The 19790-nt window shown below is 36.1% G+C and overlaps 1 protein-coding gene across 7 annotated transcripts in view; it reads left to right on the top strand.

The window, feature by feature from the left end:
* Positions 1-19790, top strand: part of GTF3C3 (general transcription factor IIIC subunit 3) — a 39489-nt gene that overhangs the window by 6298 nt on the left and 13401 nt on the right. For all 7 annotated transcript variants that reach the window (XR_002824405.1, XM_004378180.3, XM_023732927.1 and 4 more), the window contains 11 exons: positions 1609-1800; positions 2316-2481; positions 4154-4301; positions 5615-5687; positions 9966-10069; positions 11043-11214; positions 13764-13966; positions 14288-14389; positions 15764-15899; positions 18355-18592; positions 19283-19473. Coding sequence is in view for 6 of the 7 variants with exons in the window: in XM_004378180.3 (XP_004378237.1) it covers positions 1609-1800; positions 2316-2481; positions 4154-4301; positions 5615-5687; positions 9966-10069; positions 11043-11214; positions 13764-13966; positions 14288-14389; positions 15764-15899; positions 18355-18592; positions 19283-19473 (1725 nt within the window). In the remaining variant the exon portion in view is untranslated. The remainder of the gene's footprint in view (positions 1-1608; positions 1801-2315; positions 2482-4153; positions 4302-5614; positions 5688-9965; positions 10070-11042; positions 11215-13763; positions 13967-14287; positions 14390-15763; positions 15900-18354; positions 18593-19282; positions 19474-19790) is intronic.

Below are 19790 nucleotides of genomic sequence, written 5' to 3'. Positions count from 1 at the left end.
CTTGCCACTTTTCACATGAATTGGAATCATTACCAAGAAAATGAAAATCACAGGGTTTGATTCAATGAAATATTGTTACTATTTATTAAGGTCTTACAGGCTCTTTTTGTTTATTTTGTTTTTAATCTTTCATTTTAGGGGCTTTAGACTTTTGTAGTCTTTTTTATATATGCAGACATATTACACTAAAACGACTTGAAGAGCATTCTTTCTTCTATTTCCAAGATCAGGCAGACTAGATTGTTTTAACCTACTAGACCATTGTTTTGGTAAAAAACACAAATTTAAACTTGTCATCTTATCTCTCCATTAAACTATAAACCATGGGCCTATTGAAGAACAGCTTCAGAATATCTCTGGAACATTTGACTGATCACTTATATTTATTATTTAGCTTTTCCTGAGGTTTTGCCAAATGATGCCCTGCATAGTGGCTTAGATAGTCATAGTACAGTTTACTTTAATTCATCTCTTCAATATTTTGGTATTTCTTTTCATTTGGACTAGGGTTCTTTCAGAGTTTTTTTGTTTGTTTGTTTTTTGGTGAAAATATAACAAAATATAAACCCATTCAAAGAAGTTTTTTTTCTTCTTCTTTTTTTGTAATTGCCTGGATTATTCATTAGGGTAATTTGAAGCCACTGCTTTTTCTTTTTACCCCATCAGAAATAAAATTAATTGGGCAGGGAAACTAGAGTATTGGAAATGGAACAAGTAGAATGCTGTGAAAGAAAATGTTGACACATTGTGAAAGATGTAACTAATATCACTGAACAATTTGTGTAGAAATTGTCAAATGGGAACTTAATTTGTTGTGTAAACTTACACTGAGTACAAAATAAAATATTATTTAAAAAAAAAAAACAAACTTTTTCCCTCAGTATCATTTGTTCTTTTATTTGAGTTTATATATTTTTTGACAATTATCTTTTTTTTTTTAATCACCAGTAATCTTGAACTTCATTTCAGAAACGTTGTTTCAGAAATGGAGATTAACTGTGTACTTAAATATCCAGGGTTTAGGTGCTGCATGGGTGTCATATATCAGTTCATCTCGTACTACTTGGTATGGGAGCTAGAACCTGAGGATTGACTTCTACTGATGTGGCTCATGCTCATTGAAGTGAACTTTCTGAGTTGTTGAGCCATGCTCAGCCTTAGTGAAGGGTAGAGTTTTTACAGGAGAGTTTGGTGGAGAAATTATACTTTCATTAGAGAAAATAATACTTTAAAGATGCTACAAATTGATGAAAATAAAATTAAGCAAATTATAGTCTAGTGTTTATCCTAAATTCCATTAAGTAGTGTGTATAATTCTGCTAGACTGTTTTAAAGAACTTAAGCGTTGAAGGATTCTTAGTTTGAACGGTAGGATTAAGTCAGCTTAAGCCTCTTTCCTCAGGCAGTAGAATTTGTTTTTAATTAATTTTTGTCGTTGTTGAGAATATACACAGCAAAACATACACTAGTTCAATAATTTCTGTACATACAGTTCAGTGACATTGATTACATTTGTCAAGTTGTGCAACCATTCTCACTCTCCTTTTCTGAGTTGTTTCTCCATTAACATAAACTCTGGAATTTGTTTTTTTTTTAAATTCATTATAGCTCCTCTGGCTTATGAGCCTTTCTCTACTCTTGCCATGATATATGAGGACCAAGGTGACATGGAGAAATCGTTACAGTTTGAGTTGATTGCTGCACATTTAAATCCCAGTGACACAGAAGAGTGGGTTAGACTGGCAGAAATGTCTCTGGAACAAGACAATATTAAGCAGGCTATTTTTTGCTATACGAAAGGTAATTAAAATTTTTTCTCATTTTGTTTGATAAAGTGTTACATAATAGGCTATTTGATAGTTGTACTTGATGCTATTCTGTGTTGTGATGTTGGGTGAAATATATTTATTCTTTATAGCCTTTTATGCCAGAAGTAAGTGTTCGGGGCTGCTCTGTTTTCACGTTTATCAGCAACTTTATTATATTGTGAGCTGTTGTAGCACTGAAGTTGGTAGATGAACAGTACCTTCAGTTTCCTACCGCCAAGATCAGTGTTGGTTCTGAACTGTTCCTCAAATGTAACGTCAGACAAGAGTCCAAATGAAGAAGTCTGACATCGAGATTCAGGTTCTGTTTAGTCTTACACTTGGTCAAGAGTTCCTGTGAAGACAGATTTATTACAGAATAATGTCCTTAGTTCCGTTGGAGAATTAATTTAAAGTATTAAAATTTCTGAAAAGATGCTTGGTCACACACAGGTACAGTGCACCCTTTTTTGTGTTAAATCATAATTTATATTCCCTTTTTCTTTTCAGCCCTTAAATATGAACCTACTAATGTCCGTTATCTGTGGGAGCGATCAAGCCTTTATGAGCAGATGGGAGATCATAAAATGGCAATGGATGGTTATAGGCGGATTTTAAACTATTTGACTCCATCTGACGGAGAACGTTTTATGCAGTTGGCTAGAGATATGGCAAAGTAAGTTTGGAGTGAAATGTATATATGTGTTCTTATTAACCATCTTATTTTAGAAATCAAAGCGTATGTTTGAAGTAGAATATACATTTCATTGAAGTTCAGAGAAGTTAGGAAATCATGTTTTTGCTTTCTGTATTTTATATTGTGCCTAAATATGGAGGTGGTTTTTCAGTACTTTTCTGTTTCCAGGTCTGTTTTCAAGATTGCTTAGAAAATTGTGTATATAAGAATATACAGGGATGGGTTGTAGAGGTAAGAGAGAATTGTTTAAGTTGGGAATAATTACAATATATTTGTATTCAGATGGCAATATTCCAAAATTGAGGGACACATTGAAGATTTGTGAGAGAACGACAGTTGCTTGAATGGTATCCTTGAGTAGGTTAGAGGGAATGCGATCTAGTTGAGGTTGGCCTTATGTATACTAACCGTTCATCCCTGATAAAGGAGGAAGGCAGAGGGTATGGCCACAGGTACAGGTAAGTAGGTAGATGTGGGAGTATGTGGGATGTCTCCTGATTTGATTGTCTTTTCTTGGTAAATAAGAAGCAACGTCGTCAGCTAAGGGTGAGGGTGAGAGAGTGTTGGAGGTTTGAATAGAGAGAAAATGTGACATAGTTGTCTAGGATCTTGCTATCCCACAAAATGTTCTATTAACCATCTTATTTTAGAAATCAAAGTGTATGTTTGAAGTAGAATATACATTTCATTGAAGTTCAGAGAAGTTAGGAAATCATGTTTTTGCTTTCTGTATTTTATATTGTGCCTAAATATGGAGGTGGTTTTTCAGTACTTTTCTGTTTCCAGGTCTGTTTTCAAGATTGCTTAGAAAATTGTGTATATAAGAATATATAGGGATGGGTTGTAGAGGTAAGAGAGAATTGTTTAAGTTGGGAATAATTACAATATATTTGTATTCAGACTGATAGCATTTGCATCACCTAAGAGCTTGTCAGAAATACAGGATTTCAGCCTTGCCTCAGCTTCACTGAATCAGAATAAATCCTTTTATAAGATCCCCAGTTGATTTGTGTGCACATTCAAGTTTGAGAAGCACTGGATTAGATAAATGTAGTAAGTTTGCTGATCAGCACCATGGGCTCATTTAAGGCTAGTGGTCATTCATTTAGAGTGAGATCGGTCAGCATGGTTGGGTGTTTTTCTCTAGCTATGGTCAGTTCGGCAGGTGGTGGTAAAAAATAGACATAGTTGGACTTAACCACGGTTAGGTTTTTATCAGATGATGTTGATAAAGGGAGAGAAGGGCAAGAGAATTGAGGAGTTGTACAAGGAAGTAATTATAATGTTGGACCACGGGGAGAGAGGAAAGTGAGGACCTGAAGGGTGCAGGGGTCAGTGAAAAAGTGGTAGGATCAATGCTTTGTAGATCCTGTTGAAGTAGAAGAGTTGTTGGTATTACATTACAGAGGGAATGAGCTAGAATGATAGGAAGTAGCTTTTGGAGAGTGCGATGCTTGAAATTATGACCTTATTACACTGACATGGCACATATTCCTCTGGATCAGTTCTAGTTATGATTTTGAAGAAGATTTTTCTCCCAAATTTTAGGAAAATGAAAATCACAGTTAATTGTTAGAGGGCCTAAGCAAGGACATACATTTTATAATCTGAGTTAAATAAGTATTCATCCATTTGCCACTTACATTTTTAGGAGTTACTATGAAGCCAATGATGTTACTTCAGCTATTAACATTATTGAAGAAGCTTTCTCAAAACACCAAGGCCTAGTCTCCATGGAAGATGTTAACATAGCAGCTGAACTATTCATTTCTAACAAACAGTATGATAGAGCTTTGGAGGTAGGAACATTTACATGTTTCTGTGTTAGGTTTTGAATGTATTTCTGTGTACTAGGAATTCTTACAAATTGACAGATCCTCATTTTAGTTTTATATGTTAACTTATTTATATACTGATATACATATATATATATGTATATATATGCATATGCATGTATACATGTACCAAAAAAAACCCCGCTATGTTGAGTCAGTTCCAATGCACAGCAACCCCATAGGGTTTCCAAGGCTGTAAATCTCTATGGAAGCAGACTGCCATGTATTTCTCCCACGGAGTTGCTAGTGGTTTTGAACCCCTGATCCTTTGGTTAGCAGTTGAGCACCTTAACCACTGTGCCACCAGGGCTTATATATATTAAGAATCTATATGGAAACAATAGATTTCTAGATTCCATGTGAAATGTAAAATGTAGTTATAGGTGATAAAAGATACTGCTGTTATCCCAAGTGCCAAGTTATGTCTATACTTCAGGGTAGCAGGACTTAACGACTACATCCACTACTCACTTATCGACATGGTTAGGTTCCAAAGACCAGATCGTATGCGAAAATCAGTGTTATGTAAAAATGGAGGATGACCACATCAGATCACAAAATGGAGGATGACTACATTAAACAACTGCCAAATTACATCATTACAAAAGTGCCAGATTACATCATTACATAATGGCCAAACCACTGAGAATCATGGCCCAGCCAGGCTGACACATAACCTTAACCATCACAGCCAGCATTACTCTTACCTCACATCTTGGCATTCGTTACTGCTAGACATACATCGTTAATGTGCAAAACAGTGAATTTTTTACTATTGTTGTAAGCGTGAAATGTCTGGTACCGAGATAGCTGATAAGTGAGGAGTGGGTGTAATTGCTCGTATTCATTTCTTAAGCTGTTGGAAAAAGTAGGTTGGTTTGATGCTGGGGAATATCTTTAGTTAACGTTAGTAAATGTGATATAAAAATGTTAACGTACCAGCCAAAAAAAAAAACCCATTGCCATCGAGTCGATTCCAACTCCTAGTGACCCTATAGGACAGAGTAGAACTGCCCCATACGGTTTCCAAGGAGTGGCTGGTGGATTCACAGTGCTGACCTTTTGGTTAGCAGCCAAACTCTTAACCACTGCACCAGCAGGGCTCCTAATGTACCACAGTACTTCCTATTTTAAAAAAGATTTACTGTTCCTTTTTATATCCCCTTTATGTGTTGTAAGAATTCTTTGAATAAACTGTATAAATCTTTGTGTTGTGAAAAGGTTTTTCATTATGTAACTACTATATTATTTCCTTTTTTTTTTTCCCATTCTTTGAGGTAATTACTGGTTTTTCTGGAATCGTGCTGGAAAAAAGAACTACAGAAGAAGGCACCCTGGAAGAGAATAAAGGTTGTAGTTTGCTCTGCATAGGAAAGTGTATATGATCCTCCTTTGCTCATAATATGGTGTTTTGAGTTGATAGTTAATGTTCACATAGTAAATTTTCCCAAGCAGCATTTTTCTTCAGAGAGATTTTATATCTTTTTCTTGTGAGTATTGACTCACAAGTAATTTTTTTTTTAAAAAGTGTTTGAGTCTTTTTATTTCTCAATATATCCATTTGAACATGGCATTTCTCATTGACCCAGGGCCTTTCTTAGTGTTACATGGAAAAAGAATGAATTACTGAACTACTTACCAAAAATATTTAGATCTAAAGCAATTTACTTTTCAGAAAGTCTTAAAAATGCTCTGATTTTAAAAACTCTACTTCAAACTTAAGCATTCATATAAAAAGTAGAAGCTAATATGACTACCCTACATTGTTTGAAAACTCTAAATGTGTAATTAGACATCTCATTAGAAAATCATGCCTGAAGGCTGGTTTTCAGGGTCTCATTTACCTCTTTCTGTCATCCTGGCTGTTTTCTAAGTACCACTCCTATTAGCCTGTTCTGTGAAAATACTAACATGCAGGACCCTATCTGACGTTGTAACAAAACTGGTCTTATCTATGGGCAGAATAGACATCTTCTATGCTTATAAGAGAACTGTGGAGTAGTACGTTCCACCCCAACCAGTGAGGCTTTTGATGGTCGTTGTGGGGAGTTGGTGCTAAAGACTGTGTGTTTAAAAATAACTCCCTCCCTGGCCTGTCATGATGCCTAAAAATTCCATCATCATGTATGTAACCCTTTAGGTTAAGGTACAATTACTCAAAAACCCTGTTATTTAAAAGATCCTATCCCAATGGGGAGTAGTAATTTATTTGCACAAATCAATTTGTGCTAATTCATAGAGAGTAAGCACTAAGGTGGGATATGGAACAGATAAATGCTGGAGCAGAAAGTTTGTTGAGAGAGGAAAAGCCCAATTCTGTAAAACTTTCCTATAAAGTACAATGCTAGATGTGTGGAGAATAGATAGTATGACATTTTTCCCAAGGAAGTAGGGAAGGGAAGAGGGCTCAAATGAAATGTATACAATTTAATTATAACAGGAGGAGTTGTGGGCAGTATACTAAGGATCAAAGGAGTTTTATAGGGGAACAGTTTAAGCAGACCTCAGGCAAACATCCGTGCATTCCAGACTGAGTTCCCAGGGTGTGAGAGCATTGCCTTGTATGGGCAGGATCAGTTTGGGTGCTTTGGTTGGGGAGCCTGAGTGATCGGCTGGTATAAATTGAGTAGAGCAAGGAGTAGGAATTGGCGTGGTATGAAAGCGTGCATTAGGGCATCTGAAGGACTCTGCCAATTTTGATTCCTTTCTTGGACCTAGACTAGGTTATCAATTGTTATTTTGCAGCCATAGTTTCTGTTTAAGATTTATCTTCTAGAAAATTGTATTTGTGTTGAAAATTATTGCTGTCTTTTGTTTGGAAAAGTATTATAGAAACACAGAGTTGTGTTCATTTTTAACTATCATTATAATCAATTATTTTATCATTTAATGTGTTTTACTATATTTCAGTGATTCCACCTTCTTTCTTTTTCATACATTATAACCTTACCATTTCTTTTTGGAAGTTAAAATACATAGATATATTTTATTGCACAGTATTTCTAGAAAGAAAATCAAAATGATACAGAGTTCGGGAACATTTAACCCATATATAATAGAGGTAGCATCTCATTTTAGTAAAGTCAAGAGGGCTATTAAAGCCAGTGCATTGTGTTTAATCCTTATTCGGATGTGTGACCATAGCTTCTGTCTGTGGAAGAAATATACTATGGCTATAGCCTTGAGCCAGATAGACATGGTCCTTGCCATTATAGAGCTTTATGATCCAATGCAGCTTGAACTTCTTCCTTCACTACCATCAGTTCTTGATCGTATGCTATGTCCTGAAATGATTGGTCGATATTCAACCATTTCAGGAGGTAACACTTGATCAAGAACTGATGGTACTGAAGTAAGAAGTCCAGTCTGCACTGAAGGCACTGGTAGAAAACAAGGCTCCAGGAATCGATGGAATACCGGTTGAGGTGTTTCAACAAGCAGATGTGTGCTGGAAGTGCTAATTTGTCTATGCCAAGAAATTTGGAAGACAGCTACCTGGTCAACCAGCTGGAAGAGATCCTTATTTATGCCTATTCCAAAGAAAGATGATCCAACAGAATGTGGAAATTATCGAACAATATCATTGATATCACACACAAGTAACATTTTGCTGAAGATCATTCAAAAGCAGCTGCAGCAGTACATCAACAGGGAACTGCCAGAAATTCAAGCCGGATTCAGAAGAGGATGTGGAACCAGGAATATTGTTGCTGATATCAGATGGGTCTTGGCTGAAAGCAGAAAATATTGGAAAGATGTTTAACTGTGTTTTATTGACTATGCAGAGGCATTCAGCTGTGTGGATCATGACAAATTATGGATAACATTTTGAAGAATGAGGGTTCCAGAACACTAAATTGTGCTTATGAGGAACCAGTACATAGACCAAGAGGTAGTCGTTCAAACAGAACAAGGGAATATACAGGAAAGGTGTGTGTCAGGGCTGTATCCTTTCACCATACTTATTCAGTCTGCATGCTGAGCAAATAATCAGAGAAGCTGGACTATATGAAGAAGAACAGAACAGGGAATCAAGTTTGGAGGAAGACTCATTAACATCCTGTGATATGCAGTTGACACAACCTTGCTTGCTGAAAGTGAAGAGGACTTGAAGCACTTACTGATGAAGAGCAAACACTACTGTCTTTGGTGTGGATTACACATCAACATAAAAATCCTTACAACAGGACCAGTAAGCAACATCATGATAAACAGAAGATTTTGAAGTTGTGAAGGATTTCATTTTACTTAGAGCCACAGTCAATGCCCATGGAAGCAGCAGTCAAGAAATCAAATGGTGCATTGCATTGGGCAAATCTGCTGCAAAAGACCTCTTTAAAGTGTTAAAAAGCAAAGATACCACCTTGAGGACTAATGTGCACCTGACCCAAGCCATGGTATTTTCATTCACCTCATATGCATGTGAAAGCTGGACAATGAATAAGGAAGAGGGAAAAAGAATTGATGCCTTTGAATTGTGGTGTTGATGAAGAATATTGAATATACCATGGACTGCTAGAAGAACAAATCTGTCTTGGAAGAAGTACAGCCAGAATGCTCTTTATAAGCAAGGATGACAAGACTTTGTCTCACATACTTTGGACATGTTATCAGGAAAGATCAGTCCCTGGAGAAGGGCATCATACTAGGTAAAGTAGAGGGTTAGTGAAAAAAAGGAAGACCCTCAACGAGATGGATTGATGTGGCAGCAACAATGGGTTCAAGCATAACAACTGTTGTGAGGATGGCACAGGACTGGGCAGTGTTTCATTCTGTTGTACATAGGGTAGCTATGAGTCGGAAGCAGCTTGAGGGCACCTAACAACAAACAACAAAGTGAATTTACATGGTAGTACTCTCATTCTCTCATTGAGCAGATTAAATATCAAAGCTAGATTTCTGGTATCAGTTATTGTCCCGGAGTTCTATGATTAAAAACAATCTCTTAGTTAAACTTAACTAAAACCACCTATGACTTGGTAATTTTAGGCAGTACCATACATGACACGTTCTGTAAAGCAGATTTAATTATTTGATTTTTAATGGAATTTTAAATTTTATTCCACCACTTAAAATACATTTCTGATGTCGCTCTGTGCTTCAGATTTCTCTGAAATGGAATCATGTAAATTTGGAATTTATTAGACTTTACAAAATATACTTTAAATGTGGATTAAAAATTAATTTCCCTGGGCTTTAAAAATTGTCTTACTGTAATGAAGTTTTAGAAAACAATACAGTGTTACGTATCCCTTTCCTAGTCTCTTTGTAATGAAGATTAAAAGGCAATTTTTGAATTCAGGAAGAAAAAAGGGAGGATTCATACGTTCTCATTTATCATTTTTGTCTTCCTAGTTCTGTAATTTTGATGAAAGGTATGGGAATTTACGCAGGTTTGGGATAAGTAGATCAGTTATTAGGAAAAGAATAGGAAGGATAATTGCTACCAAAAGACAGGATAAAGGGGATGTAAGAACCTAATAATAGAGTTGGCCTCCCTGACAAGGACTATTGAATCGTTTGCTTTGAATGAAGTTAATGAGATCTTAACATAGAAAATACAATTTGGTTTCATGTGTCCTGCATTCTAACCTTGCATATAGGAACTGCTTTTTGTCTGTTCCGCAGCTGGTGAGAGTGTTTCCTGCACTATACCTGATGGGGTGCCGATAGATATCACAGTTAAATTGATGGTCTGCCTTGTACATCTCAACATCCTGGAACCACTTAATGTAAGTAACGTTAAAGTCTGCATTTGAGATGCTTCAGATAAAATAGTCTCTTTCTTGCTGATGTCAAGAAATTGTAACTTGACCCTAAATTTTCACATTTCCTAAAACAACCATGGAGGTAATAATCATAAAATTATTTTTGTATGAATGTTTTATAAAAGCTGAAAGTGTTTTGTAATTGGCTTATGGTAATTTGTTTTTCTTTTAATAAATGAGAACAAACAGATGTCAGAATGTGAGATAGAGCCTTTTAGACAATTGGTGATAAATTTGACAGCTATTCTCTGTTGCCAACTTTGGACCAAGTATTTCATTTAACAAAAATTTATTGAGCATCTACTTTTTAGACCTTAAGATAAGGTATTGAATAAAATACACAAATCCTGCCCTCGTGGATATTTCATTCTAATGAGATTAGATTGATAATAAATGAAATATGTAAACTGTATAGGATGTTAGTTGTGATAAGTGCTATAGAGAAAAAGCAAACAAGGAGGAGGAATAAGGAGTGTTGGGGAGTTTCAGTTTTAAATAGGGTGACGAAGAAAGGTCTCTCCGAAAGGTGGACATAACAGTAAGAGCCTGAAGGAAGTGAGGGAGTAAGCCACGCAGGTATGGGGCAACAGCTTTCCTAAAAGAACAGTGAGCACGGGGGTGTGCCTTGCCGAGGCAGGGCTACACCTGGCGCTTTAGAGGAAGAGCATGGCAGATCAGTGTTGTCTTCATTCCTGCAATGCCTCTCTAATAACAGGCCCTCAAAAGTAATGTGTCAAATGAGTGAATGATGGAAGGGTGAGTTTTTTTTAACTTAAAAAATGATCATTTAAAGCTAATTTTATTAAACTTTGCTTCTTTTGGCTTGCCTCATGTAACTGATAACATAAATATGTATGTTATAAAGAAAAATTTATGTATACATAAATATGCACTTTTTTTATGAATGTTTGACTTAGGCTTTTATTTTGGGGTCTAGCCTCTCTTGACAACACTAGTGGAACAGAATCCTGAAGATATGGGAGATCTCTATCTAGATGTTGCTGAAGCTTTTCTGGATGTTGGTGAATACAATTCTGCACTTCCCCTCCTTAGTGCACTAGTCTGCTCTGAAAGATACAACCTTGCAGTAGTCTGGCTTCGGCATGCAGGTAATCCTTTTTTTGAGGAGGGGGCAGTTTTAATAATAGAATCAGGCAGGAACTTTCCCAATATGTTAATAACTCTATAAAATGTTAATATTTTAGTGAAAATATTTCTGGTTTTGAGACAGTTTTTTGAAAGTATTTTAAATTGAATTGGTGGGCCACTAAGTGATTTCTCCCTCAGTAATGCTTTAGGGGGAATAATTTACTTAATGGTACCATCATGAAGTAGAAGGACTAACATGTCCCTCAACTACTTATCTTCTATCTGCGGCAATTTAACCATAGACTCTGGTTTTTAGTAATAGATTTGTCAGATTTGAGTGAAATCTAATATTTGAAGCATTTTTACAGATTTATGTTTAGTATGTTATTTTATGAAAAAATATTTAATGTATTTTTCAATGCTCTTTGAAGTACAAATATACTCAAAATTGGATTTTATCAATCATTTTATCTCATTGTACCTAAGTTAAGTCCACGATAATCCGAAATAAATCATTTAGAGTGGAAATAATAGCTTACAAAACACAGGTAAATCTTTAAAGAAATATGTGAAAGCAAAAAATATTCTAATGGGATCGAGTTCATATTGGGTCAACATAAAAGATGGTTTAAGATTTGAATAGTCTTGGTTTAAAAAAACCTCATAAGGACTGAAAGTGAGACCTATAACTAGAGAAACATTGATTGACATTTTGGGATGGTAACTTACTCACATCACACATATGAAATAGGAAAGAGAGCACTTAATGATTAAGATAGTACTATACTGTTTACATGAGTGAACATGACTACAAATGTAGTACCATCAATAAAATGTTATATTATTTGTGGGATTTGAATTTTAAAGCCATGAGCAGTAAGTTAGAGTGTTGTTGCCTTTCCAAGGCTGTGATATTGAAACTGCACCTGTACTACCTGTAATTGATATTTTTTAAGTGCTTTTTAATTATGCTCATGATGCTGATAAATGCTGTTCCCATTTTGAGCCCCTGTAGCTGGAGATTAGTGGAAGGTAAAAACTCAGGGTAGTTTAAAAATCATAAAGAAATTTGGAATCAGTATGTAAGAAAAATCATTAGAAGTTAATGCTTACAGCAAAATAACAAAATATCATTAAAAATGAAAAAGGACAAACTATGAGAAACGTTGTTGTGATCTTCCATCCATATTAGTGTTCTTCCCTTATTACCAAAGATTAACCTGAAGATGATATTTAGGAGAGATTTGAGATGTGAGAAAAAAATTGGGGACAAAAATACCATTTTAGGAGATAATTGCAGTGAAAAAGGAAAGATTAGGGTTGTACCTGTTAGAGCCAAAAAAAGAAATGCTTACAGGGACTCATTTTCACTTCAATGATAGGACTTTGTGATTGATTGGGCATAAAGTTTGAGAAATAGGGCCCAACAACCTTACTCCTGAGAACTTATCCTGAGGAAATAATTGAATGAGTGAGGGGAGGTAGTTTATATTGGGGATCACAGAACTCAGGTGCCTGGCAGGTAACAAAATAAATGAAGTGTACAAGTGAGAGTAGTAGGGAGGGGGGAGAACCAGAGAGTCCTGTCCACAGGATGCTGCTGCTCCTCAGCGTGGGCTGATGTGTCATGTAGGGGTAAGAGGATCCACTGTTGCCAAATTCCGATTTTTCAAAATAATCCAGTAATCTGGATTTTCTAAAAATCCTAATTATTAAAAATGTTGGCCATTAATTAATAGTTTTTGAAAACACCCTGGTCTAGCAAAACACATCTGTGGGTTAAATTGGGTCTGCCAGTTTGTGGACTCTGGCTTATATACATGAAAATGTTTACTGCAGTTTTATTATAGTAATAATTTGGGAACAACCTAAATGTCACATAATCTGATTATCAATTTAATCATTATTATATAGCCATTTGAAATGCTAATGAACACATGGGAAATGTTTAAAATGTTAGTGAATAAAGCACAACTCAAAATTATATGTATGTGATGATTACATCCTTATAGCAACTGAGTTAGGTAGAGAGATGGATAGCATTATCAATCAGTAGGTAGATAGAAATTAAAAGGGATAGTTGTTTTAAAGTATGCCCACTCCTCACTTATCGAATGTCTTATTATCCAACATTTTGCATTTATGACAGTAGTAAAAAAATCTACTATCCGACTATTTTGTGTATTAACAACATATGTCTGGCAGTAATGAACGCTGAGGTGTGAGGCAAGAGTAACGCTGGCTGTGATGGTTAAGGTTATGTGTCAGCTTGTCTGGGCCATTATTCTCAGTGTTTTGGCAGTTATGTAATGATGCAGTCATCTTCCATTTTGTGATCTGATAAGGTCACTCCATTTTTGCATAATGCCAATTTTTGCATAACAACCTGGTCTTTGGAACCTAACCATGTCGAAAAGTGAGGAGTGACTGTACTAGAAATATGCATGTATTTTTTTTCTTGTAATTTCTTTTGATGTTGTTACATTACTTTAAAAATAGAGAAATAACAATTTTGACCAGTTTACAGAACAGTAGTTCATGTTTTTGTTTTATTTTAACATCATCGTAGAATGTTTAAAGGCCTTAGGCTATATGGAGCGTGCTGCAGAAAGCTATGGCAAGGTGGTTGATCTGGCTCCCCTCCATTTGGATGCAAGAATTTCACTTTCCACCCTTCAGCAGCAGCTGGACCGCCCTGAGAAAGCTCTGGAAGCTCTGGAACCAATGTATGATCCAGATACTTTAGCACAGGATGCAAATGCTGCACAGCAGGTAGGCCATGTAACAGAGAAGAAAGTTTTTCTTAGTAGATTATATTTTAGAACTTTGTCCTCAGCTAAGGATGTCTCTATAGCTTGTATCCAAAAGTTTTAGGGTGTTAAATTCAGTGTTTTTTAAAGTGATTTTGAGTCTTAAGTTTATTCGACATTATAGGTTACAGTTTCTAAAATACTGGATCTTAATTACTGTGAAATATTTTATAGCAAATGTTTTAAAAGTTTGGTTTCTAAAACAACACGTTCATATATAAATAAATCAACTTACAGTGAAGGAATCTTTGGGATTCTCATCATCATGTGCTTACTTACTTAGGAGCTGAAGTTGTTGCTTCACCGTTCTACTCTGTTGTTTTCACAAGGCAAAATGTATGGTTATGTGGATACCTTACTTACCATGTTAGCTATGCTTTTAAAGGTGGGTAATGAACTTTCTTTTTTTATTGTGCTTTAAGTGAAAGTTTACAGTTCAAGTCAGTTTTTTACACAAAAATTTATACGCACATTGCCGTGACCCTAGCTGCTCTCCTTATAACGTGACAGCACACTCCTCCTTTCCACCCCGGATTTCCTGTGTCTGTTCAACCAGCTCCTGTCCTTTTTTGCCTTCTCATCTTGCCCTCGGACAGGAGCTGCCCATTTAATCTCATGTATCTACTTGAGCTAAGAAGCGCTGTCTTCACGAGTATCATTTTATGTCCCATAGTCCAGTCTAATCTTTGTCTGAAGAGTTGGCTTTGGGAATGGTTTCATTTCTGGGCTAATGGAGAGTCTGGGGGCCATGTCTTCTGGGGTCCCTCCAGTCTCAATCAGACCATTAAGTCTGGTCTTTTTATTAGAATTTGAGTTTTGCATCCCACTTTTCTCCTGCTCCATCACGGACTGTTCTGTTGTATGAACTTTCTTTATATTAGCCTCGTTGACCTTTTAAGTGTTTGGATTTAAATATAGGTTATGGCTGTTTTAAAGCCATGTTTTGCTTCATTAAACTCAGCAAACTTTTTTAAGTGAAAGTCAGTTGAAAACAGAACACTTAGAAATTAGTGGCATATATTGAAAGTTCTACATGAAACTATAAACTTGACGGTAGGTTCGGTGAAATAAAATCTTTGCTAGTACATATTTAGAGAAGTCCAAATTGAGTAGTATCAGTTATTGGCCCTGTAGACAGTACTATATGCCAAAATTATCCACCCTGCAAAATTAATCCACCCTGTTTTCCAGGTCTGTTGTCTTTCTGAGTCTGGCTTTTTGTGGGGATGTGGCTGTTTTTGTGTGTGTATTGAATTGTTTTTTTCTTACCAAAGGAATGTTAGGTCATAGTACTCATCTTTGTAAGGTGTGAATTGCTTTCCTTGTCCTTACTAAGGTGAATGGTATGACCCAACATTTCTTTGATAAGAAGAAAATAAAGCAAAATTACGTGTTCATATGTATAATAATTTGGCCTCTTTTTTACTTAATAAGGGAGCTTTCAGGAGCCCTGGTGATAAGAGTGGTTAAGCACTTGGCTGCTAATCAAAAGGTCAGCAGTTTGAACCCACCAGCAGCTCCGAAGGAGAAAGATGTGGCAGTCTGCTTCCTTAAAGATTACAGCCTTGGAAACCCTACGGGGTGGTTCTACTCTATCCTGTAGCATTGCTGTGAGTCAGAATCAACTCGATGGCAACATGTTTTTGTTTTTTTTTTTTTAATGGAGCTTTCAAGTACACTTGTGGTACTTGTGGCCCTTAGGTTTTCTTTAAAAGAATTATGTGATTTTAAAAATCTCCAATTGTCACCTTTAATTCAGGTAGCAATGAATAGAGCCCAGGTCTGTTTGATATCCAGTTCCAAATCTGGAGAGAGGCATCTTTACCTTATTAAAGTGTCAAGAGACAAAATATCAGACAACAATGACCAAGAGTCAGCAAATTGTGATGCAAAAGGTAATTGCTTTCATTTGCTTTATTATATAAAACTTGACTAAATTGAAAAAGGATTTATGAAGTAACGTCTAACACTAATCCAATTGGAAATATACCATTTGCAGATAAAATGAAAATTTCTAAAATCCTTTAATAAACATCATTTGGTGTTACTAAAAAAAAAAAAAAAAAAAATTTAAAAAATTGACAACATCTGCTTGGCTCTTTCTGTGAAAAAACTAAATTAAAACTTTTAATTTTGACTTTTTAAGAAGAAATTATACCATTTTAGGAATTTGTGAAGATTAGATGACAATACAGATTACTTGTCCAATCACTTCAATTACGTATATTCTATTGTCAGTTAAATTCGTTTTTGATAAGTGTAGCAATAGTCATAGAAACACTTTGAAAATAAATTGCTTTGACTCAGTCTTAAGTAATAAAAAGTGTCTATTTTTAGTTGAAAAAGCATCAGGTATGTTTGGATGAGGTTATTACTCAGAGAGGCTACTTTGGAAAAAACCTAGCCTATGAATTGGAGATGTCAGTCTGGCTGAAAATGATTTCATTGTTAGTTAATTCATTCAACAAACATTTATTAAATCATTGTTACCGGCATGGAAATGTTCACTGGTCAAGGGTTTTAAAATCCAGAAGAGATGAATAGCTGTAAGATACAGTAAAATGCATCAGATAAGCAGGGTAGGGAGATGGGATGGAGGAGAGTCAAAGGAAGGGAGGGATGACCACTTCACAAGCATGGGAGTTGGGATGGAGGGAAGGCTCAGTTGCTCATAATCTAGCTATAAATGCCTCAGAGCCCCTTCCACTTCTCCTGTTCATTGATTCTGGGCTTGGAACTTATGCCAACAGCTTCTACCTCTGCAGTATGTATTTTGGTCTGAGTTTCCTTTCATTATGTTTTTCTCTGTATCTGATCCTGTTTTCTCTTTAATTCCTCATTTCAGGTCCATTATTGGTTTTTCTTAGGCTGATAAGGTTTTCGTCGGTTTATTGCATCATGGTGGGGCTCACATTACACTGTGCTCCAGGATAGGACTAGCCAGGCCTCTGTGTTATATGCAACTTTGTACTCTGATTTTTTCACTTAACATTGTATCATAAAAATTTTCTCATGTTACTCAATTGTCTTCATAGCTATTATATTAAGGAATGTGTAATCTATTGGGTAGCAGTTTCATAATTTATTTAATCATTCCTTACTATTGTTATGTAGTTGTTTCCAGTAATTTTCTTTTATAAACAATATTGCAGTGAGATCTTCATGCATATAGATTTATCCATATTGTGGATTAATTTTTTAGGATATTTTCCCAGAAGAATTACTGGGCTAAAGAGAGTCAAAAAAGTATGGCTTTTGATATTTCTCAAGGGGTCGCTATGAGTTGAAATTGACTCCATGGCAGTGGGTTTGGTTTTGATTTGGTTTATACGAAGGAGAAAGAGCCCTGGTGACGCAGTGGTTGTAGTGCTTAGCTGTTAACTGAAAGGTTGGTGGTTCAAACTCACCAGCTCCTCCACAGGAGAAAGATGTGGCAGTCTACTTCTGTAAAGATTACAGCCTTGGAAACCTTATGGGGCAGTTCCGCTCTCATATAGGATTACTACGAGTCAGAATCAACTTGACAGCAATGGGTTTGGTTTGGTTTATACAAAGGAAGGAGATTCTTACAGAGAATAAGAAAGACAGGGTTGTTGAAGAAAAATAGAAATTTTGAAGCAGAGAAAAATAAGCTGAAATTAGAAAAATATCAAAAACAGCCTGAATCTCAAAGTGTGAATTGAGATCATTTTGCTAAGCAGACATTTGAGTGGCTTGTATGTGCAGAATCCTGTATCTGACTACCAGGACCAAAAGTCCACTGCTGTTCAGTCGGTTCCAACTCATAGCGACCCTGTAGAACCCAAAGCAAACCCGTTGCCATCAAGTCATTTCTGACTCTTTAGTGACCCTGTAGGCAGAGTAGAACTGTCCCATAGGGTTTCCAAGGAGGGGCTGTGGATTCGAACTGCCGACCTTTTGCTTAGCAGCCGAGCTCTTAACCACAGGGCTCTCAGTCATGGATAACACACTAATTTTACCCTAGAGGAGCGTATATTCTGACTAGTACTAATCAACACAAAGTGAGTTAACTTGAGTTTGTAGTGGACTTAATCAATCCTGCCAGACTAGCAATATCTGGTAGTTCTGGAAGGAAGAGAACAAGTCAAAAGTGAGAATTTAGTAGGATTGCAGATTGTTAAGGCAGGCAGAGCAGAGGGGGTGGTGTTGCAGGAGTGTGAACAAGAAATATATCTTCATATCATTGTTAGGTTAGTGTTGGCAAGAATTCAGATCCGTAAGACCATAGTTATAAAGTTTACCTTAAAATTGATCATGTGAGTTTTTTTCCCCTAATACTGCTATTTGTGGAAATACAGTGTCCTCTGTTTTTCATTTGTCTCATTTTAGCAATATTTGCTGTACTCACAAGTGTCTTAACAAAAGATGACTGGTGGAACCTTCTGTTGAAGGCGATATACTCCTTATGTGACCTGTCCCGATACGAAGAGGCTGAGTTACTTGTGGATTCTTCATTGGAATATTATTCATTTTATGATGACAGACAAAAGCGCAAAGAACTAGAATACTTTGGTCTCTCTGCTGCAATTCTGGACAAAAATTTCAGAAAGGCATACAACTACATCAGGTGACTTACTAATAATTTATTTTAATTAGATTGTTTGATAGAGTATGTACCTTATTTTGACTTAGTCTCTCATACTCAAGAATTAAGCTGTTTTATTTTTACCTCTCTCGTGCCTTGGTCTCCCATCTGTAAAATGCATATAATGATAACTGTAATTCAGTGGTTATTGTGAAGGTTAAATGAATTATTATATGTAAAGTCTTTTAACAATGCCTGGCACACATCGTATTAGTTATTATTCAGTGCTCTTTGTATTGCATCTGTACTGGGCACTGGAGAAAAGATGAAACTTAAATCACTTGATTCTGTTTTTTGGTGTAGACATTTTGTTGAAAAGCAGACAAGATGTAGAAAAAAACCTTACTTTAACAGCATTTTCTGTGAAAAACCTCATGGTGCAAGAAGTTTAGCTTAAATAGAATGAAACAGTTTGCTTGTCTCATTGTAGAATAGTGCATTTCAGTGTGCACAGTGGTTAAGAGCTCAGCTGCTAAACAAAAAGTCGGCAGTTCAAATCCACCAGCCACTGCTTGGAAACTCTATAGGGTAGTTCTGCTCTGTCTTACAGGGTCGCTATGAGTCAGAATCTACTCGATGGCAACGGATTTTTTCTTTAGCTCTTATTTGTAGATGTCAGGAAGATTTCCTTTTTACATTATTTTTCCCCTCACCTGTTTTGTGCAATTTTAGGATAATGGTAATGGACAATGTCAATAAACCCCACCTCTGGAACATTTTCAATCAAGTTACCATGCATTCCCAAGATGTACGACATCATCGCTTCTGTCTCCGTTTAATGCTGAAAAACCCAGATAATCACGCCCTCTGTGTCTTAAATGGACACAATGCGTTTGTATCTGGTAGTTTTAAACATGCACTTGGTAAGTAAAGTCCTGGTACACATGACTACAAACCATATAATGTAATGGATAAGAGGCTAGACTCGGGAGTGAAACTTCCTGGGTTTAAATAGCAGCCATACCATGGCAAGTTATTCTGCCTCTCTGTGTCTCCATCTCTTTATCTTTATTTATTTTTTAATATGAGTTTTAGCTCTTTTTTTTTTTCCCCATACAAAAATTTATACATAAATTGTTAATGTGACGCTAATTGCTCTCCCCATACTGTGACAGCACACTCCTCCTTTCCACCCCTGATTCCCCATGTCCATTCAACCAGCTCCTAACCCTCTCTGCCT

Source organism: Trichechus manatus, unplaced genomic scaffold (assembly GCF_000243295.1).
Source record: "Trichechus manatus latirostris isolate Lorelei unplaced genomic scaffold, TriManLat1.0 scaffold00056, whole genome shotgun sequence".
Classification (NCBI taxonomy): Eukaryota; Metazoa; Chordata; class Mammalia; order Sirenia; family Trichechidae; genus Trichechus; species Trichechus manatus.
The sequence above is the reverse complement of the archived record's forward strand: the minus strand, read 5'-3'. Positions and strand labels throughout refer to the sequence as shown.